This window comes from Tachyglossus aculeatus, chromosome 4 (genome assembly GCF_015852505.1).
Source record: "Tachyglossus aculeatus isolate mTacAcu1 chromosome 4, mTacAcu1.pri, whole genome shotgun sequence".
NCBI classification, from domain to species: Eukaryota; Metazoa; Chordata; class Mammalia; order Monotremata; family Tachyglossidae; genus Tachyglossus; species Tachyglossus aculeatus.
In genome coordinates this window covers 75,026,881-75,050,577 of record NC_052069.1, presented here as the reverse complement: position 1 = coordinate 75,050,577, position 23,697 = coordinate 75,026,881, and the positions used below count along the sequence as shown (strand labels likewise).

The 23,697-nt window shown below is 40.6% G+C and overlaps 1 protein-coding gene across 1 annotated transcript in view; it reads left to right on the top strand.

Annotated features, from left to right (window-relative positions):
* Positions 1-23,697, top strand: part of PKHD1L1 (PKHD1 like 1) — a 182,939-nt gene that overhangs the window by 52,376 nt on the left and 106,866 nt on the right. The window contains 10 exon segments of the mRNA XM_038745633.1: positions 1,197-1,369; positions 3,594-3,738; positions 4,409-4,563; positions 5,542-5,664; positions 5,872-5,977; positions 8,617-8,736; positions 14,001-14,165; positions 15,374-15,495; positions 21,819-21,951; positions 23,124-23,316. Coding sequence (XP_038601561.1) covers positions 1,197-1,369; positions 3,594-3,738; positions 4,409-4,563; positions 5,542-5,664; positions 5,872-5,977; positions 8,617-8,736; positions 14,001-14,165; positions 15,374-15,495; positions 21,819-21,951; positions 23,124-23,316 — 1,435 coding nt within the window.

Below are 23,697 nucleotides of genomic sequence, written 5' to 3'. Positions count from 1 at the left end.
ACCTCCTCCAGGAGGCCTTCCCAGACTGAGCCCCTTCCTTCTTCTCCCCCTCCTCCCCCTCCCCATCCCCCCCGCCTTACCTCCTTCCCCTCCCCACAGCACCTGTATATATGTATATATGTTTGTACATATTTATTACTCTATTTTATTCAAAAATGTTTATTCTAATTATTTTATTTTGTTAATATGTTTTGTTTTGTTCTCTGTCTCCCCCTTTTAGACTGTGAGCCCACTGTTGGGTAGGGACCGTCTCTATATGTTGCCAACTTGTACTTCCCAAGTGCTTAGTACAGTGCTCTGCACACAGTAAGCACTCAATAAATACGATTGAATGAATGACAGTAGGTTAGATGTGATCACAGCACAGAGAGTAGGTTGGTGTTACAGGACTACAGTGTTTGGGTTGGGTTGCAATAGGAAAGTAGGTTGTGAGGTAAGGTAGGGGTGGGAGAGCCGATTGACTGCCTTAATGCTTACCCCGGGTGGTGAAGTTCACCAATGAGTGCATATATGGCTAATAGGCCAAAATGGGATCCATAGTCCTGGCCACTCGGGGCTCACAAAAAGGTTGCCCCTTGTTATGATGTTGGCATTTGAAAGAATTATGTTAAAACATAATGGGACCATGTCTATGAACTCTGTTGTAGTGTTCTCTCCCAAGCTCTTAGTATAGTGGTTTGCACATAGTAAGCACTGGATAAATATGATTGATTGATTTCTAGTCAGTTGATAAAGCAGCATTGGAAGTTTATAGATTTGGATTTCATTTATGCTCTTGAGGTTTGCATCTAGAATCTAGCTCCCAATATCTTCATGCTGACGGCAACCTAGGACTACGGGTGAGCTGAACTAGTGACAAAGGGGAACACTTTTTTCACATTTACTTGAGAGTTTTACCAATCAGTGGTATTTATTGAGTGCTTACTGTGTGCAGAGCACTGCACTAATCACTTGAGAGAGTACATAGGGCAAGTAGGTTAGTACAGTGCTTAGTACAGTGCTCTGCACACAGTAAGTGCTCAATAAATACGATTGAATGAAAGTAGGTACTATTCCTGTCCTCAAGGAGCTTCCCTAGATCAATTATTCAAATATGTGTTTTAAGTATTTTGCTATATGACATGTTATTTTAACATTTTTGTAGGAACAGATTCTGTAGTTGTTGCTTGATTTTGTTTATCAATTTTAATATTTAGGAGTGCCGAAGAGAAGACTCCCAGTCTTAGCAAATAAAGGAATATTTTTAAAGCAATTTCAGGTGAATCAGACCCAAACAGATGGATCATTTTTAACCAACAGCTATTCAGTGACTATGTTGTCACATAACTGCAGTTACAGAATTCCCTTACTGGCAGTTGACTTTACTCAGGTAAGTCTACTTTTGCAAGTATCTCTACTACTAGAGGGCCAGATTGTTCTGATAACTAAAGTTTTGATGTGATGTTCTGGTGTGTGTGTGTGTGTGTGTGTGTGTATACATACATATATAATGCATGTATATATATACACACATATATACGCACATATATACATATACATATATATATGTATGTATATATATACCCCTCCAGGCCAGGGGTGTATATACATATATGCATATACATATATACATACAGACTGAGCCCCTTCCTTCCTCTCCCCCTCGTCCCCCTCCATCCCCCCATAGAGAAGCAGCCGTGGCTCAGTGGAAAAGAGCCCGGGCTTTGGAGTCAGAGGTCATGGGTTCGAATCCCGACTCCACCACATGTCTGCTGTGTGACCTTGGGCAAGTCACTTAACTTCTCTGAGCCTCAGTTACCTCATCTGTAAAATGGGGATTAAGACTGTGAGCCCCACGTGGGACAACTTGATCACCTTGTATCCCCCCAGTGCTTAGAACAGTGCTCTGCACATAGTAAGCGCTTAATAAATGCCATCATTATTATTATTATTATTATTATCTTACCTCCTTCCCTTCCCCACAGCACCTGTATATATGTATATATGTTTGTACATATTTATTACTCTATTTATTTATTTTACTTGTACATGTCTATTCTATTTATTTTATTTTGTTAGTATGTTTGGTTTTGTTCTCTGTCTCCCCCTTTTAGACTGTGAGCCCACTGTTGGGTATGGACTGTCTCTATATGTTGCCAACTTGTACTTCCCAAGCGCTTAGTACAGTGCTCTGCACACAGTAAGCAGTCAATAAATATGATTGATTAATTGATCTAATTCTATTTATATTGATGCTATTCATGCCCTTTGACTTGTTTTGATGTCTATCCCCCCACCCCCCACCCCTTATAGACTGTGAGCCCATTGTGGGCAGGGATTGTTTTTCTTTGTTGCTGAATTTTACTTTCCAAACGCTTAGTACAGTGGTCTGCCCACGGTAAGCGCTCAGTAAATAGGACTGAATGAGTAAAGTTACTCCTCACAGTGTTTAAGGGCTTTGAGAGGTGTAGTAACTCTTTCAGTCAAACTTGGGCAGCATTTACTTACTCTCTTTCAATACACACAAATACTACAGCGATGGAACAGTTGAATCCCAACAGATCTTAGAGAGGAACTTCAGAAAATAAATCAATCAGTGATATTAATTGAGCATTTACTATGTGCAGAGCACTGTACTAAGTGATAATCGATGCTTAGTGGAAAGAGCCCGGGCTTGGGAGTCAGAGGTTGTGGGTTCCAATTCTGACTCCACCACTTCTCAGCTGTGTGACTGTGGACAAGTCACTTCACTTTTCTGTGCCTCAGTTCCCTCATCTATAAAATGGGGCTTAAATCTGTGAGCCCCACGTGGGACAAACTGACTACCTTGTATCTACCCCAGTGCTTAGAACAGTGCTTGGCACCTAGCCCTTAACAAGACTGTGAGCCCATTGTTGTGTAGGGACCGTCTCTATATGTTACCGATTTGTACTTTCCAAGTGCTTAGCACAATACTCTACACATAGTAAGCACTCAATAAATGTGATTGAATTAATTAGCACATAGGAAGCACTTAATAAATACCATCATTGTTATTATTATTATTATTCTCCAAGAAGCCTTCCCTAATTGAGCCCCCCCACACCTCCTCTTCTACTCCCTTCCGGGCTGCTCTTACTTGCTTCTTCATTCATCCTCCCTCCCATCTCCACTATTATATATATAATATATATATATATATGTATATATCTACACACACACACACACACACACACACACATATAGCACATATATATGTGCTAATTAATTCAATCACATTTATTGAGTGCTTACTGTGCATATATATATATATATATATATAAGTGCTTATATATATATAGACATAGTGCTTGAGTGCATATATATATATATATATATGTAGACATAGATTATATATATATGTCATTTGTTTATTTATCTATTTATGTATATCAGTGTCTGTCCCCCTCCTCTAGACTGTGAGCTTGTCATGGGCAGGAATGTGTCTGTTGTACTGTACTCTCCCAAGTGCTTAGTACAGTGCTTTGCACATGGTAAGCGCTCAATAAATACGATTGAATGAATGAATGATTGAATGACTGAATGAACAAATGCCAACATTATTAATTAATATCTATATTAATTTTGGAAACTAGACTGTGACAAATACAGAGAATGAGTCAGTTTTCAGAGGGACTAACTGGCCGGGAGAATCCCATGTTCTTATCAAAAGAATTCAAACAGCATCTCCTCCATTATGTGGCAGTTTTGACATCCAGGCTTATGGACATTTACTTCAAGGTAAAAAAAAAGGTCGCAATAGGAATGTTATTTTTCAAGTGAAGTGTTTGTTAGATTAATCAATATTACCACACGCATAAGAAACATATTCTAGAATGTTTGTGTGATCAGAGTAAATACATCGTAATCTATAAGACTTAGTAGCCATTTTTAAATAAATGTTTTTTGGAACCAGAGGCAAGTAAGAATTATTCAAATTCACCTATGTTGTGATCTCAAGAAATATTCAGAATCTGAATTATTTTAAATAGTTAGGTCTTATAGAATGTAAGTAAAATAATCTATAAGAGGACATCTAGATCACTGATCATGTATAAAAATATTCTAGTATAAATATAGTGATTAATTTACCTCATTCATTTAGTTATTACTACTCGTCTTTCAACTATCTAGGTACTACTAGGTAAATATCTGCTTTTTCTCCCTACTGGCATGATTTGTAAATAATTATGTGGCTTTGTGTCTCTCCATTGTATTGTAAGTTCCCTGAAGGTAGGAACCATGTTTTCACCACTGTTGTGCTCTTAAAACTGGCTAGTATGAGACTACAGTTAGGTGATCAATAAGTATTGATGATGATGATGATGGTAATTTGTCATTCACACGGGCCTGTTGAAAAAGCAAATGGCTAATGTCATAAATACCCAAACCTATTTATCTATGTGTACAGGTCTCCCTGCTGATGTTTCAGCTGTGGATTTGAAGTATGCCCTCCAAAGTATTGCTGAAATGGGGGAAGTCTCAGTAACAAGAGAGGGAAGCTGTTCTGGGTACTTATGGAGAGTCAAGTGGAAAAGTGCATACGGGCACCAGAATCTTTTAAAGGTTTGAACAAAGCAAAATATTTGCAACATTTCCTACTTCTAATAGGAGATAAGGATCTTCTCTGAAATACCTGCAAATGTATATATGCCCTGCATGTTCCTTAAAAAATGAACAGACGTACTGGCCTTGATTCCCATTGAAGGTGGGATTTGTCAACCAAAATATTAAAACCATGCTGTATTTCTGTGGCTTTATGCAGAGGGCAAGTGGTGTCTTTAGCATGCCTTTCCCGGGATTCCCAGTTCCAAAAGGGGGCACACAGGAAGCAGACAAAGCAGAAGTGGAGAATCTGTCTCTGAAACAACTGTAAAGAGGCACTCCCTAATTCCCTCATGCCTCGTACGGTTGAGGTAGAAACCCATGCTCTAAAGGATGTGAATCTGCACTATACTTCCCACCATCACACTGCCAGGAATGTGTGCGTGCCAGCAGAAGGTAGGCAGCTATCTGTTGTATTTGGGCACAGAGATGTCCATTTTTCAGTCAGGAATAGGCCAAAAATTTTGGGCCTTTTCAGCCCCAGTTAGAAACCCTCAGTGAGCTCTTTTCAGAGACCTGGGATAAGCAATCAATTAATCAGTGGTATTAATTGAGCACTTAACTTTGTGCAGAAACACTGTAGTAAGCATAACCTGGGACTCTAGCTTTAAAAGCTGGGAAAGTGATTGCTTCCACTGGCCTGGTGGAGAGGGCACCTATATATATCACCATGAGCCCACTGAGTACACTAGAAAATACAGAAAGTACTTAGTACAGTGCTCTGCACACAGTAAGTGCTCAAGAAATACCACTGATTGATTGAAAGGGTTACTCCCACTCTGACCCTGGAAAGGAGGTGAAGAAGAGATAAATGGATCCTCGATATAAATACCATGTCATACATTTTCAAATACTTTAAAAATCAACATTCTGAGAACAAAGACTAGAAAATTAGCATCCCAGCAGCAGTCACAAGCTGTTTCTTAACTGTCTAACCAGATCAATGGTTCCAACATCACTGGAGTAAAGGTCAATATAGCAGCAACAAAAACGAGGGAAGGTGGCATATTCCGGAAGCATATTCTGGGAGACTTGTTCCGTACACCCAACCACCAGCCGCAGGTATTTATAAAGTTGGGTTTTATAGACTCTTGGTGGCTTTTGCAATAGAATAGCATATGCAGCGTCTTCTTTATTTTATAAGTCTTGTGTAAATGTCCTGGGTGGAATTTTCAACCCCTCATTTTAATTAACTCAGTCTAGTGAGTTTCATAACTTGTGGGACTGTGACGTTCTGGGTGGTCTTTAACTCCATATATTTATTTGAAGGTTGAGGTTTATATCAATGGGCTTCCATCTAAATGTTCCGGTGACTGTGGATATAAGTGGGACAACCAAAACACTCCGATCATCTCCTCCATTAGCCCTACCCAAGGTACCTCCTCTGACGTTTGTATTTGGTTTGCAATAGGTAAAACGATCAATCTCAACTCTGAATTTACCGTAACAGGAGAAGCAGAAACAGTTGCGAATATCAAGTTCACCCTGATAAAATAGGAGGAAGCAGTGGAAAACACTTTAATGATTTCTCATTGAGAATTAAACCCCATTTGCAAAATTCTTGCTATTCTCTGACTTCAAACTGTTGAATTCAATCCCTTATAAATGTAATTTAATTTTGTGCTATTCTGTAAAACATTTTAGTTCATTGCAAGGGTGGCTATTCCCTTCTGCACAATCGTTAATCTTTTAGACTGTGAGCCCACTGTTGGGTAGGGACTGTCTCTATATGTTGCCAACTTGTACTTCCCAAGCGCTTAGTACAGTGCTCTGCACACAGTAAGTGCTCAATAAATATGAGTGATGATGATGATGCGGCTTCTGGGTCGACCAGGAAGCCACATTGTCTGTTATTCTAGGACTTTTTCTATGACTCCAAAATCCCATTCTGGTATTATCAAGATGAACTTTTTTGACTTGTAACATGAAGTAATTTAACTAATTATGATCCTTTTAAGCACTTATTAAGTGCTAAACACTATGCTAAGAAATAGGGCGGATGTAGGATAATCAGATTGGACAGAGCACACTTCACTGAATATGTCACCCCTCAGTCAATGTCAAATGATCCTGAAATTGCAATAGATTTTAAGGAATAAGTGCTAACTTTTCAGATTTTTACCTTTTTCCTGCCTGTTATGCAATTCATCAGGGTAAATACACAATCTTCATTTGGACAGAATTTTTGTGCCTTCATTTAATCCTTTTACACAGGCAAATTGCATTAGGAGTTTACAACTACTTCATTTTGTCTATGAAGAAATTACTGTATTCTCCATGTTTCTGCACTTTCCATATAGATATAATGTACCTCAGGGCATCATAGGTACTAATACTATGCTGCAATGAAAATGCACAACATTTCAGAGTTATGAATGTGTAAGGGAATTTTATCAAAAAGTGACTGAAATGTCATAGTTTTATCGGGCAATTAAATTATATGGCTTCTAACTAGTAAAGAAACTTAGGGGTGTCAGGCACAAGTGCTTAGTACAGTGATCTGCACACAGTAAGCGCTCAATAAATATGGTTGAATGAATGAATAAGACACTATTTTAAGTCTTAAATTGACATTCAATCATAGGTTTCAATCCAGTATCAAGTCCAGTGATCATTAGAATCAGGATTTAAGAACACAGCTTTATTGAGCCCTTCCAATGGTTCATTCAGCCTATTAGTCTAGAAATAGTGTCAATAGGATTCAATTAATTAAGCAATCAATATATTTTACTGAGCACCTACCATATGCAGAGCACTGAAGTAAGTGTTTGGGAGAGTCCGTTCTCTAGAACATCTACCCTAATATTTACTAATTTGTCCTTACTACATCTCTAACCTTGAATTGTGAGTTGGCTTATCAAATACTCTGCCTGTAGAACTTTCTATGGTAACATTCCTTCAACTTGCCTGTCTTTCTTTCTCCTTAGCTGTTTTTACAAAACTGCCACAATATCTACCTGATTTCACAGTTCTGGGCCAGAAGTGGCCTAATTAATAACAATGATGATGATGGTATTTGTTAAGCACTTACTATGTGCCAAGCATTCATTCATTCATTCAATCGTATTTATTGAGCGCTTACTATGTGCAGAGCAGCACTGTTTTAACCGCTGGGGTAGATACAAGATAATCACGTTGTCCCATGTGGGGCTCACAATCTTAATCCCCTTTTTACAGATGAGGTAACTGAGGCACAGAGACGTTAGGTGACTTGCCCAAAGTCAAACAGCTGGCAAGTGGCAGAGCTGGGACTAGAACCCATGACCTCTGACCCCCAAACCCATGCTCTTTCCACTAAGGCACACAGCTTCTCAATCACTCTGCCTTTTCTCTCCCTTCCACATCTCTCCTTTCTTCAATTTTCCTTCTTCTCAGCTCCTTCTCACCTCCTCCTCGCTTCTCCCTTGCTGATTCCCTCCTTTCCTTTTTCTCCTCCTTCTCCTTTCCCTAGTCTTTTCCCTCCTCTTGTCTTGAAAAAATGGACCTGTTAAGCAATTCATGCAGTCTGTTCCTTCTCTGGACTCTACCTGGATCGATTTTTGTGAGTTAGCATTTTAAAATACATTTTAATATAACCGCAAGAATTCCACTATACCCAGGAAACATAGAAGAAAAGTATGTGGATATGTTAGAAGTGAATTGAATCTACTGGTAGAAATAAGACAGATTAATAGGCGCATTCTATCTTTTAATCTTTGTTAATTCTGTTTTAGAAAAACCTATACAAATGGGCTTTTTCATTAAAGCCATTATGTCTTAGACATTAATTTCACTTGCTTAACTAATCTAGGAACTTAGTTCGGGTGTGCATTTTCATTAAAAATATCATTTATTTTTCCTACTGTCACTGATTTATAAGTATAATAATGAATGTTTTTAAGTGGAAAGTATTAGTTTTAGATACATGGATCAAAATAATTTATAATTTTCATATATGATTTTTAGTTAAATGTGGCTTTATACATAGGACATTGGATAATTACTAGTAAGATATTTTTTGTTTGTTTTCTACAGGCTCATATGAAGAAGGGACTGTTCTAATTATATCAGGTTCTAGATTCTCTGGTAGTCCAGCCAATGAAACTACAAGAGTTACTATTGGTGAAGTAAATTGCTCAATTTTTTCCATCTCTAGTAATACTCATTAATTTGAAATTTGAAATACATCTTCCCAATGCTCAAATGATACAGTGATGAAGTAATGATAATGCAATTGTAATTGACCACAATCTCCAGACTTTCTTTCCCCCACACACCCACCCTCCAAATTCTGCCCCGTTTCCCTACAGAGATTTCCAATCTTTTGACCCCCTTCACTTTTCTAAAGTCAGCAAGCAGCATGGTTTACTAGAAGGAACACAGGCTTGGAAGTCAGATATAGTGGGTTCTAATCCCGGTTCTGCCACTTGTCAGCTGTGTGATTTCGGGCGAGTCACTTAACATCTCTGTGCCTCAGTGACCTCATCTGTCAAATGGGGATGAAGACTGTGAACCCCACGTGGGACAACCTGATTACCTTGTATCTACCCCAGTGCTTAGAACAGTGCTTGGCACATAGTAAGTGCTTAACAAATACCATTATTATTATGCCCAAGCTACCTTCTCTTGATATACAAGTTCACACCCTCAACCTCTCCACTAAACTCATCTCCCTCACTCCCTGACCTTCTGCCAACTTCCTACCGCTGTCTGCCACTCTGGATCACCTCCACAGAACACTTCCTCTATTCTTGTGCAAAAGAAGCAGGGCACTGCAGGAAGAAATCCAAAAATCAGGCTGACCTCATCCATCTTAAATTCATACTCATCTGCTTCAATATTGCCCTCTCTTCCACCCAGCAAAAATACTTCTCCATGGTTAAGGAATACCATGCCTTTTGTGCACACCGGCTATTTCAGATGTTTAATTCCCACTTCAAACCACCTATCCCCTAATTTATGCATCTCTTGCCCCCACAGTTAATTTTCCACACACTTCATCAATAAAATTGAAACTTCCAGATGTGATCTACCTAAGATTTCCCTGCTCTTTTACAATCCTTTCCTCCTTGGGCCTATTCTTTGATGTGCCCATCCTTCAGAGCAGTATCTCAAGAGTTCTCCTGTCTCCTCTCAAATATCTACCCCCTCTACCTGAAGCTCTGATCTCATCCCTTTGCATCTTATCGAACCAGTTGCCCCTACCCATCTTCCCTCCCTTACTGCTCCCTTTGCTCACTCACTTTCCAATGAATCCTTCCCCACTGCTTTTAAGCATGCCCATGTATCCTCCATCTCTCAAAATCTTCCCCTGATCCTATGGCACCCTCCAGCTATTGCCCCACCTTCCACCTACCATTCCTCTCCAAACTCCCTGAGTGAATCATCATCACCTGCTGCCTCCACTTCCTCTCCTCCAATTCTTTCCTTGAACCCCTGCAATCTGGCTTTGCCCCCCTTCCCTCTACAGAAACAGCCCTCTCTAAGGTCACCAATGACCTCCTTCTAGGCAAATCCAGGGGTTTCTATTCCATCCTAATTTTCCTCTATCTCTCAGCTACTTTAAGACACTTTGGACCATGCCCTTCTCCTGGAATCATTATCCAACCTTGGCTTCACACTGACACTGTCCTCTACTGGTTCTCCTAATTCTTTCTCTCTAACCACTCATTCCCAGTCTCTTGCAGACTCCTCCTCTACCTCCCACACTCTAACCATGAGGTTCAGCTCTGGGTCTCCTTCTGTTGTCCATCAATACCCACTCCCTTGAAACACTCAGTCACTCCTTCAGCTTCGAGTACCATCTCTACAGAGAGGATTCCCAAATTTACTTCGTCAGTCCTGACCTCTCTAGAGTCTCACATTTCTCCATGCTTCAGGACATATGAACTTGGATGTCCCACCAACACCTAACGTATCCAAAATAGAACTCATCTTCCCACTCAAATCTTGTCCTCCCCTTGTTTTTCCCGTCACTGCAGAAAACATCACCATAATCCCTCTCTCAGAAGCCCATAACCTTGGCTTTTTCCTTCTCATCTCTCTCAACCTACATAATAATAATAATAATAATAATAATAATAATAATAATAAATATGGGTATTTGTTAATCGCTTACTATGTGCCAAGCATTGTTCTAAGCGCTGGGATAAATACAATTTAGTCATATTGTCCCATTTTACAGATGAAGTAACTGAGGCCCAGAGAAGTAAATGACTTGCCCAAGGTCTCACAGCAGACAAGTGTTGGAGCAGGATTAGAACCCATGCCCTTCTGACTCTCAGGCCCATGCTCTATTCACTACGCCGAATTCAATTTGTCATGAAATCCTGAAACTTCTACCTTCATAGCATCTCTAAATTCCACCCTTTCCCCTCCATCCAATCATCTCCCACCATGCATAGTTTACCAGCTCCTCCACTGACCTTCTTTATTCCAGTCTATCCCATCTCTAGTCTGAATTTCATTCTGTTGCCCAGATCATTTTCCTGGAAGCACATAGTAAGCACTTAATAAATGCCATCATTATTATTATTATTATTAGGGGCAACTGTTTTGGTTGGAGGGGTAGGTGGTCTTGCAGGTAGTAGATTTTTAGAGGAAGTGGGAGGTATCTGGAAAGTATGAGAGAGTCAGAAAGGGGGCAGAAGGAGGAAGGGCTGGAGAGGAAGAGGGGATATTTTAGGAAGACCATGCCTAAATGGTTTCAATATCATCAATGACGTATCTGGCTTGAAATGGTGGGAGTGGAAGTGCAAGAGATACAAGGGATTTGAGGAAGGAGTCAAAACTTGAAATAGCTTGGGGGCAATAGGCCAAACCCTCCAGTGGAAGCCCATCCATTTCTGGATCAAATAGAAAATCCTTATCATTGGCTTTAACTCAACTCTCCCCCTCCTACCTTACCTCACTGATCTGCTACTACAACCCAGCCAAACATTCCACTCCTCTAAAGCCAACCTACTCGTTGTGTCTCGAACTCCCCCAAGCACTTAGTACAATGCTCTGCAAGCAGTAAGTGTTCCAGGAATCTCACTGATTGATTGATTGATTAAGGGCAGGAATTAAGTGAAATGCTAATGGAATTGAATGAAATGACCTGCTGGCCTCAGTTACTTAAAAACTAATAGTTTATGGATGTTCCTTTTTTATTTGTGCTTTGTGGAATTTTTCTATGAAATTGATTAAGTAAAATGTTCTTTGCCTCAGGTATGATTGTGAGGTATTTGACATGATACTTTAAATATACTTCTACTCTGTTTCATAAAATCATAGTGTCCAGCAGTCTAAACAAGTTCTGATCAGTAAGCCTACTCTTTTGGATTCATCCTACTGGAATTTTTCCTTTGAACATTGCAGCATTCCTGTACTACTGAAATGCCAACTACCCTCCAAAAACATCTGGGTCTAATATTTTAGAAAGATTTGAAATTCTATCCTGATTAAGTATGAGTTGTTTTCTGCCCTTTCGATTGAAACACTACCCTTGAAGTAAATGGTGTTTATTGAATGTTTACCATGTGCAGAGCACAGTATTGAACAATGGAGAGAGTATACTACATATCTGTATGCTCACATGCCTGTATTGTACATGCAATAAGTTTTATTTCAGAATATATTGAAGTTATTAAATGAAAGTTGGTTTATTTTGGAATATAGTCTTCCTCTTCCTCCTCTTCTTCCTACTCTTTTTCCTCTTCTTCTTCTTCTTCATACTCCTACTCATCTTTTTCTTCGTTTTCCTCTTCTTCGTCTCACCTGTTCTTCTTCCTCCTTTTCCTATTTTTCTCCTTCTGCCCCCTCTTCCCCCCTGGTCTGAGAATGCAGGACAATCCTTATCTTCCCATCCAAACCCTGTGCTCTCACTGTAGATGGCACCACCATCCTTTCGGTCTCACAAGCCCATAACCTTGGTATTATCCTTGACTCCTCTCTTTCACTGAACCCACATATTCAGTCTGTCACCAAATCCTCCATGTCCCACCTTCACAACATCACTAAAATCCACCCTTTCCTCTCCATCCAAACTGCTACCATGTTAACACAATCACTCATCCTATCCAGCCTAGATTACTGCATCAGCCTCCTTGTTGACCTCCCAACCTCCTGCCTCTTCCCACTCCAGTCCACACTCCATTCTGCTGCCCGGATCATCTTTCTACAGAAAAGCTCAGGACATGTCACCCCGTCCTCAAAAATCACCAGTGGTTGCTTATCTACCTCCGTATCAAACAAAAACTCCTCACCATTGGGTTTAAAACACTCCATTACCTTGCCCCCTCCTACCTCACCTTGCTTCTCTCCTACAATCCAGCCCACACACTTTGCTCCTCTGGTATTAACCTTCTCAATGTGCTTCAATCTAGCCTGTCTCACCACCGACCCCTGGCCCACATCCTTCCTCTGGCCTTGAACTCCCTCCCTCCTTAAATATGCCAGACAATTACTCTCCCCCCTTCAAAAGCTGACTGAAGGCACATCTTCTCCAAGAGGCCTTCCCAGACTAAGCCCCATTTTTCCTCATCTCCCACTCCTTTCTGCATTGCCCTGCCTTCTCCCTTTTCTCTTCCCCCTTCTCCCTGCTCCACAGCACTTATGTATATATCTGTAATTTTATTTTTTTATAATGATATTGGTCTCCCCCCTTCTAGACTGTGAGCTCACTGTGGGCAGGGATTGTCACTATTTATTGCTGTATTGTACTTTCCCAAGTGCTTAGTATAGTGCTCCGCACACAGTAGGTGCTTAATAAATACAATTGAATAAATGAATGACTACTCTCAAAAAATGTGGAGATGCAGTAACTCCCTCTCTCAGAAGTTATTTTTGGTTGGCAGCAAGCATGGCTGCATTTCTGCCCACCTCACTCTTCACCAATTGTGCAAGGAATTGGGCATCAGGGGATCAGACCAAATCTTCAGCAGGGCACTCCACCATCCCACTCCCAGATGCCCCTCCATTGAAAATGCAGCCCTCTTCTGAACATTGATAGAACATAGTGATCATTTCCTGGGGCTGAAGGGCATCGCATGGTCTCTCCTTCCTCACTCTCATCCACTTAAGTCTCCTTGGTCCTAAGTCTACTTGGTCTTTTTTAAATTTATGCAGAGGGAAAGAATCTAATTTTAATTCCTCAGTTTTATCTGGTCGTAATCATGAGCATTAGACAAGAACTTTGCAATTACTGTTGAGATCAAATTACCTGGTTGTGTGATTCAGAAGTTCCACCCTCTGAACTGACAGCAGTATATAATTTATACCCTGTTTCTTAAGATGTTTACCAAGAATGTTGGTCCTTTTTTCTGTTTGTCAGGTCACTGGCTTTATTTTGCTGTATGACAATTACTATTATCATTAGTTTTAGTGACAAGCAGATTTTATGCCTTTACTACTATATTTTTTCCTTTTTTTCTTCTAAGAAAATGAGATTCAGTGCCACATACAGAGTGGAAGTGGAGGAACCTTTCCGGTTGCTGTTTCCATAGATGCCTTTGGCCTAGTGCAGAATGCTGGGGAGAAGGGATTCAATTTCACTTACAATACTCAGATCTCACAGATCTGGCCTGTTTCTGGAAGCCTAGCAGGTAAAAGACTCAGCCCCCTTTTTCCTCTCCTCCTCCCCTTCCACCCTGCCCCCCGCCGCTGCCCTACCTCCTTCTCCTCCCCACAGCACTTGTATATATTTGTACAGATTTATTACTCTACTTATTTTACTTGTATATATTTACTGTTCTATTTATTTTGTTAATGATGTGCATATAGCTATAATTCTATTTATTCTGATGGTTTTGACACCTGTCTACATGTTTTGTTTTGTTGTCTGTCTCCCCCTCCTAGACTGTGAGCCCGTTGTTGGGTAGGGACCATCTCTATATGTTGCCGACTTGTACTTCCCAAGCGCTTAGTCCAGTGCTCTGCACACAGTAAGTGCTCAATAAATATGACTGAATGAATGAAAAGATTCCACCCCTTCTACTTCATCCCAGTGTGGAATTGCTTTGGGCAGAAACGGAAAACTGCTTAAAAATGGCATTTGTTAAGCATTACTATGTGCCAGACACTGTACTAAGCTCTGGGGTATATGCAAAGTAATTAGGTTGGACACAGTCCATATTCCACAAAGGGCCCACAGTCTTAATAGCCATTTTTCAGGTGATAAAACTGAAGCACAGAGAAGTTAAGTGACTTGCCCAAGGTCACTCAGTAGACAAGCGGTGGAAACGGGATTAGAACTCAGGTCCTTCTGACTCTCAGGTCTGTATTCTACCCAGTAGGTCATGCTGCTTCCCAGTCAGCTGCTCCTCTGCCCCACCACCCCTACAGCTCCCCAAGCCACAAGTGCAAGTCAGCTCCTCCACTTCATCCAAAAGCAACACAGAATCATGAGGAGATAAGAGATGCTGACTAAATCCACCCCAAATCTCTGCCCCTTCAACCTCACCCCAGGGGTAATCCTTGCTACCTGATAGACGATGGGGAAGAGGAGGTTTCGTAGCTGTCGTTAAAGATGGAATCATAACTCCGCCACTAGGTAAAACTTTTGGATTGAAAAATCCTGCATCAATTTTCAGGAAAGTGGATGAATTTTTAAAAAAGATTGAAGGGAAGCCTGATTTTTAGAGACTTTCAAAGATGTAGAGAAGGATTTTGTGTGCTACCAGGTGATTTATGAAGACAATAGGGCTGTTTGGCCCCCAAATTAGATATATTTTACGAAATCAGAAGAAACCTCTGCCATAGTGAGCAGAACTACCTTCTATTTAGCTTACCTTTTGTTGTTGTTGTTGTTCAGGAGGCACTTGGCTAACTGTTTCTGGGTTTGGCTTTAATGAAGACTCAAAAGTCCTAGTTGGAAATAAAAGCTGCAGTGTTCTTAATGAAAATTGTAGAGAGATAAAATGCAGAACCCCAATGGTAAGTTTCAAATTTAATTTCTACTTTCAAGTCTTTGAATGTGACTTCATTTTCGAAATGGTGAACGTATTCAGAGAATAGTGGGAATGTGATAGGCTCCTCACAAACCTACTACATTCTGCTTTTGAATGGTTTGCTCCTGATGTTGCATTAAATTAGATTACAAAGTCCTCGAGGGCAGGAACCATGTCTTTTGGTTCTATTGAACAGTACCAAGTGCTAGAAAACTGCCAAGGAGATGCTTAATAAACACCTTTGATTGATTGTTCATTTGTTTCCTCTATTCAAACACCAGACTGGAAGCCAAACTTATGATAATATTATTTTATCCTCGAAAACCCGTATGAAGATTGAAATGCTATCTAATATCTTGGGCTATTGTTTCTGAAGAAAAAACTTTGTGATCATTTTAAAGGAGTTTAGGCTAGGTTGAAGCCAAATTGTTTGCTATGCTCTGTTGAATTGTTTAGACTCAATATATCCATTAAAATATTTAGAATCAAATAAATTATAACCAAAGTTAAAGTAAAAGATCATAGTAATAATATTTCTCTAGTCTTTACTGTTCTCAAGACTGTACTAAGCATTTAATATTACTGTGTGCAAAGCACTGTACTAAATACTTGGAAGAGTACATTGCAAGAGCTGACAGATTCCCTGACCACAATGAACTCACAGTCTAGAGGATATTGGAAGAGCAGTGGTATGTTGGAGGAGATGGGGAGAGAGATCCAGGCTGAAGAGGGGTCATGAGAAAGACCTCTTAACGTTTAGGGAATATTTTTAGGTTAATATTTCCCTTAACATTAAGGGGAAAATGCATTAGTGAGAATCAGAAGTGGTCCCTGGTCCACAAATACTCCCAATTTAAAAATAAGGGGGAAAGGACATTGGTGACAGACAGATATGGAAGGATGAAAGAACAAAACACCGAAAATAGCCTAAAAGACGAGGACAAGATAAATACATTTCTTGTTTTATTTTCTGACATAACATTCTGTACAGTTTTAAAAAATCCTTCAATGTTGCTCCTTCCTTTCTGCATCAAGCAGAAACCCCTAATTATTGTCTTCAAGGCATGCAATCAACTCTCTTCCCCACTATTTAGGCTCTCTCTTTTTTATGGTGCTTTTTAAATGCTTACTCTGTGTCAAGCAGGGTTCTAAGCACTGGGATAGATCCAAGCTGATCAGGACCGACTCAGCCCCTGTCCCACTTGGAGTTCACAGTCTAACTACGAGGGAGCATCAGTACTGTGTCTCCATTTTGCAGATGAGGGAACTGAGGCACAGACAAGTTAAGTGGCTTGCCCAACATCACAGAAGGCAAGTAGTGGATCTGGAATTAGAAGCCAGATCCGGAATGAATAAATATTCAGCGTGCTTCTGAAATCACATCTCCTCTATGAGACTTTCCCTGATTAATTTCCCTTCTCCCCAACACATATCCTCCCTGACTGTTACTTCAGTACTTGTGTGTCACCTAAGAATTTAGATATTTACACTCCCCTCTTCACCCCTCTGTTATATACATATCTTTATACTCTTTTTGCTCCTACCGTAATAATAATAATTATGCTGTTCAAATTGTGTGTTAGAGAAGCAGCATGGCTTAGTGGAAAGAGCACTGGCTTGGAAACCAGAGGACATGGGTTCTAATCCTGGCTCTGCCACTTGTCTGCTTGCCACTTTGGGCAAGCCACTTAACTTCTCTGTGCCTCAGTTACCTCATCTGTAAAATGGGGATTAATAATAATAATAATAATAATTATAATGGTGGTATTTGTTAAGTGCTTACTATGTGCCAAGCACTGTTCTAAGCGCTGAGGTAGATACAAAGTAATCAGGTTGTCCCACATGGGGCTCATAGTCTTAATCTCCATTTTACAGATAAAGTAACTGAGGCACAGAGAAGTTAAGTGACTTGCCCAAGGTCACACAGCAGACAAGTCGCGGAGCCGGGATTTGAACCCATGACTTCTGACTCCAAAGCCTGTGCTCTTTCCACTGAGCCACGACTGTGAGCCCCACGTAGGGCCACCTGATTACCTTGTATCTACCCCAGTGCTTAGAGCAGTGCTTGGCACATAGTAAGCGCTTAACAAATACCATAATTATTATAATTATATTAATTAAACACTTACTACATGTTAAGCACTGCACTAAGCATTGCATATTTTAAAGATAATCAGGAACTACATGGGGCTCACATTCTAAGTAGGAGGGAGTACCAATAATAAATTCCCATTTTGCAGATGAGGGAACTGAGGCTCAGAGGAGTAGGTGACTTACCCACAGTTGCACAGCAGATAAGTGGTGCAGCTGGGATTAGGACCCAGGCCCTCTGACTTTAAGGCCCATGCTCTTTCCCTAGGGCGCACACTGATTCTCATCTGTAATTTGTTTTTAATGCATATTTGCCTTGCTGGACTGTAAGCTCTTTGAGAGCAGCATTCACATCTACTAACTCTCTCAAGAATTTAGTATAATGCTCAGCACAGGGTAAGTGGTTAATAAATACAAACCAAAAGACCAGTAGGGTGATAGGGTTACAAAAGCAAAATTCTGGACTCGAGACTGTGAGCCCGCTTTTGGGTAGGGACCGTCTCTCTATGTTGCCAACTTGTACTTCCCAAGCACTTAGTACAGTGCTCTGCACTCAGTAAGCGCTCAATAAATACGATTGAATGAATGAATGACTCCTCACAGCTCAGAGTCCAACAGACACAGTCCCAGCCTCAGTAGGCATCACGGCTACCAGCAACCACCACACAGTTCTACAGTCAATCCAATTATCAGTAATATTTATTGAGAATTTATCCTATACAGAACACTGGTTTAAGTGCTGGAAAGCGTTCACTAGAGTTAGCAAACATGATTCTTGCCCTCAGTGCCTGGCATTTTATGGAGACTGCTCAGAGCCGCTTGTGGACACCGTGTCCGCACAGGGCAAGGTCAGAACGAGGGGCTTGGATGGCACGGATTACCGGCGATAAATCTTGGTGGTTCAGTGGGGTAGGAGGGTGCTGCTGTCCTTCTCACCCCATGGGCACAGAGCAACACCCCAGAACGGGACACAGGAACGGTCGCACAGGTTACTGACAACAAATCTCCAGAAATATGAATCTCCAGAAGTATTTTTAATTTTAAGAGCTCACTGAAATCGTGGATGCTGGACTCGGGAGGATGACTTTGACGGGCTCTTGCTTTTTTTTTAACAGAATGTTTCAGTTTTGTACAGGCCCGAGTGGTGGGCTAACTCCTTGGAGCAGGTCAGAAAAAGACTTTGAAGTGTCGGTGGTTGCATCTGTGTGAAATGCGTATATTTTTTAAAATACATTTTTCCAAATATAATTGCCACTCCCTCCTCATCCACATGAGAAAAACCTAAGATTATTGGGGCTCACGTTGCAGAAAGGATTCATCATCATCAATCGTATTTATTGAGCGCTTACTATGTGCAGAGCACTGTACTAAGCACTTGGGAAGTACAAATAGGAAACATATAGAGACAGTCCCTACCCAACAGTGGGCTCACAGTCTGAAAGGGGGAGACAGGATTGATGGTTTTGGAAACATGTACCACCCAGTATCCTACCCAGTACACCAAGAACCTGAAGTTAGTTTTTCCTTTTTTTTCCTTATAGCGTTTAAATGCTTACTATGGGTCAGGCACTGTACTAAGTACTGGGGTAGATACAAGCTAATCAGGCTGGGCACATTCCATATCCCACATGGGGCTCACAGTATTAATCCCCATTTTACAGATGCGGTAACTGAGTCACAGAGAAGTGACTTGCCCAAGGTCACAAAGTGGACTGGGATTAGAACTCAAGTTCTTCTGACTCCCAAGCCCATTCCCTATCCACTAGGCCTCGCTGCTTCCCTGTCAGTGTGTTCATCATCATCATCATCATCAATCGTATTTATTGAGCGCTTACTATGTGCAGAGCACTGTACTAAGTGCTTGGGAAGTACAAATTGGCAACATATAGAGACAGTCCCTACCCAACAGTGGGCTCACAGTCTAAAATCACATCACACAGTTCATCTGATTGAAAGATCCATTTCAGGGTTTTCCATCTTCCCATCCAATCCTCTACCCCATGATCTTGGCAAGTCAAGATCAGACTGGTGTAAGTGTGAGGCAAGGTTAGAGGAGGATCCAGAGTTAATAATTTCTCCAAGCAAATGTTGCCTATTGGTGGATTTCTGACCCAAAACAGTCTCACAGAGAAACAAAAGATTTTGGTTTCAAACTAATCTTACCAATAAAAATATCCTGCTGGTACCAGATCCAACTAATATTTTTTAACTCTAGCATGTTTCATACTACTATATCAGTAACAAAGCCTCCTAATATAATCTCACCAATTTTTGTGACAGTATTGTAGCTGTTAATTGATTGCGGATTGTGGTCATTATTTTCCACCTGTCATTTGATTTGCCCTGTGTCAACAAGGCTAAACAACAGGCATCTTGTCCAGTATTCGGGGCATTTTGGCTGGTCAAATCAAACAAACTTTTTCAATGGGTATGTTCCGCTCCTGCCAATATTTTAGAATTCTCAACATTCCTAATGTTATTTCAGAGGCCTGTGGGCCCTCTGTGTAATAATAATGATAATAATAATAATAATGGCATTTATTAAGCGCTTACTATGTGCAAAGCACTGTTCTAAGCACTGGGGAGGTTACAAGGTGATCAGGTTGTTCCACGGGGGGTTCACAATCTTAATCCCCATTTTACAGATGAGGTAACTGAGGCACAGAGAATTTAAGTGACTTGCCCAAAGTCACACAGCTGACAATTGGTGGAGCTAGCATTCGAACCCATAAACTCTGATTCCAGAGCCCGTGCTCTTTCCACTGAGCCACACTGTTTCCCCTGTATGTTTTGTAAAAAAAAAAAACAACTGCTCATTGCCCCAATTGCAAAATGCCTCATTGTCCAATATTCTTTTTCTAGAAAGGTCTATCATCAATTTGAAATCAAACACTGTGCACTCTAAAAGGTTATTTTGAGCCAAGGCAGGATCATGGTTATAGTGTCACGTGAAGCTGGTGGTAGGCAGATCCTGGGCGGGTGGTCCATCTGGTTGCTCCTCTTCTGCTCTTGGGGGGCTTTGTGCACATATTAAGCACTCAGTCAATACTATTGATTGATTGATTATGTCCAGGTCTTGAGCTAAGCTCCATGCCAAATGTTAACATCCAGCACCTGGTACATTTCCTGAGAAACAGCATGGCCTAGTAGATAAAACTCAGGCTTGGGAGCCAGAAGACTTGGGTTTGGATCCCGGCTCCGCCACCTGCCTTCTGTGTCACCTTGGACAAGTCACTTAACTTCTCTCCGCCTCAGTTTCCTCAACTGCAAAATAGGGATTCAATTCCGGTTCTCCGTCCTACTTAGGCTGGGAGCCCTGTGTGGGTCAGGGACTGCATTCAGCCTGATGATCTTGTAGCTGCCCCAGTGCCTAGAACAAAATTTGACACATAGTGACTGTTTAACAATTTATTATTCTATTTATTTTATTAATAATGTGTGTATATCTATAATTCTATCTATATTGATGGTACTGATGCCTGTCTACTTGTTTTGTCATCTGTCTCCCCTCCCCTTCTAGACTGTGAGGCCGTTGTTGGGTAGGAATTGTCTCTACTTCTTGCCGAATTGTACTTTCCAAGTGCTTAATATAGTGCTCTGCACACAGTAAGCACTCAATAAATACAATTGAATGAATGAATGAACAAATATGTAAGAAAAAATTGTTACTGCCTTTTTTTTAGAGCTGTCATTCCTGCTTCCAGTTCCAGATGATTGATGTTTTAGTGCTTCTAATCATTTCTCTTTCCCTCACCTCTGCTTGGTGATGAGCCTGTTCCACCCACTGTTTGCCCTGTTGGCAGTCACCTTTGTTTTATGGCTGCCTTGACTTTCCCCAGAAAATCATCCTCATGCAGACCACCTGCATATTTCTGCCAATATATGTGGCTCAATCTGTTCTTATTCTGGGTCTCTCATTGGGCTGGCCTTGTGTTTCTCCAGCAATGCATCTCCAGCAGGGTCTCACTACTCTGGCTCCTGAGAGATGATTCATTGTGGGCAGGGAATGTGTCTGTTTGGTGTTATATTGTACTCTCCCAAGCGCTTAGTAAAGTGCTTTGCACACAGTAAGCACTCAGTAAATACGATCGAATGAATGAATGAATTCAAAACGTAGTAAAGTTAGACTTTTCTGTTAGGCTTATTCAGTGGATTTTTCTGTTGATTTGCAATGGCTGAACTTGTCTCAGTAATACCTCTCTTTGATTTTAATTCTAGGGGGCTGAAGGAGCTGTTGATGTCACTGTTTTTACTAATGGGTTACATGCCACCATCAACAATGCTTTTAATTATAGCCACTTGCAGACGCCAGTGATAACTGACTTCAGTCCCAAGACAAGGAAAGTCTTGGGTAAGGAATCTTTTGTGGCTACAGATATATATCCTGTGAAAGAAAAATCAGAGAGTTTTTAGGGAATAATTTGACCTACTAAACATTTATGTTTCATTCATTTCTACTACTGGCTTTGTGATAAATCCTGATCATTATATTTTATTATATACTATGTAATTAGTATACAGGAGGCCTTCCCAGACTGAGCCCCTTCCTTCCTCTCCCCCTCGTTCCCCTCTCCAACCCCCTCATCTTACCTCCTTCCCTTCCCCACAGCACCTGTATATATGTATATATGTTTGTATATATGTTTGTACATATTTATTACTCTATTTCTTTCTTTATTTTACTTGTACATATCTATTCTATTTATTTTATTTTGTTAGTATGTTTGGTTTTGTTGTCTGTCTCCCCCTTCTAGACTGTGAGCCCACTGTTGGGTAGGGACTGTCTCTAGATGTTGCCAACTTGTACTTCCCAAGCGCTTAGTACAGTGCTCTGCACACAGTAAGCGCTCAATAAATACGATTGATTGATTGATTAATTAATAATGGAAAGGAGCATGGCTTTGTGGATAGAGAACGGGTCTGGGAGTCAGAAGGATCTGGATTCTAATCCAGTGCCACCATGTCTGCTGTGTGACCTTGGGAAAGTCACTTAACTTCTCTGTGCCTCAGTCACCTCACCTGTAAAATGGACCTAAGGCTGTGGTCCCCTTGTGGGACAGGGAGTGTGTCCAATATGTTTAACTTGTAGCGCTACCACAGTGCTTAGGACAGTGCTTGGCACAAACTAAATGCTTAACAAGTATGATTATTATTATGATTATTATACTATCATGGTTTCATATCTTAGTTTTATTATCATATACTCATAAAGAGTCCATATTTAAGGATGATTTTGTCCATCTTGGGAACCTATCTGTCTTTATCTCGATCCCCATCAATTGTTTCTGAAAACTTTAAGGGTTTTGAAACCAAATCCACTACTTTGGAAGGTCCTGGAGGACAGGGGCCACGTCTACTTTTTCCACTGAATTCTCTCAAGTGCTTAGCACAGTGTTCTGCAGAAATGCTCAATAAATGCCACTGACTGATTGAATCCATTTAGTTCTTAAATCATCATTCCAAAAATGCTTTTGTTTTGAAAATACCTCCTCTGAGGGCTTTTTCCTCCCTTTAAAATAACAGGAGAAGTAAATTTAACGATTGTGGGCCACAACTTGGGGAATGAATTGATAGACAATAAGGTGTATGTTGGTGGAGCCACTTGCAAGATCCTTGAATGGAACTCCAGTGCTATTATATGTCTTCTACCCAAATTATCTCCCGGACACCACAACATCTGTGTAGATGTTGGATATTGGGGTTTTGCATCTTCAAGGTAAAAGATGACACTTTCTAATTTCCTTCAGTGTGAGAATAAATGCTCAGTCATTTTGCGATATTACACAGAAATTCATGAGGATTTCCACAATGACACTTATGTAGTTTGAATTGCTATCTCTCTCTCCTTTCCTCCAAGTTCAGAAGTGGTTCAGAAACAATCCACTGTACTGCAGATTGTAAACTGAATAGGTTGTTACTAAAGTATTCTGCAACTATAAACAGTTACCTCTGTGTTTAAATCCAGTTTGAGCTGTGCCCATGAAAATGATTATGTTGTTTCAATTTAATTTATAGCATGTAATTAAATGTTAAATTTGTTCCTGTGTCCCAAAGGGTTTATCTGATGATGACAAGCAGTTGTCGGTGTAATACTAAA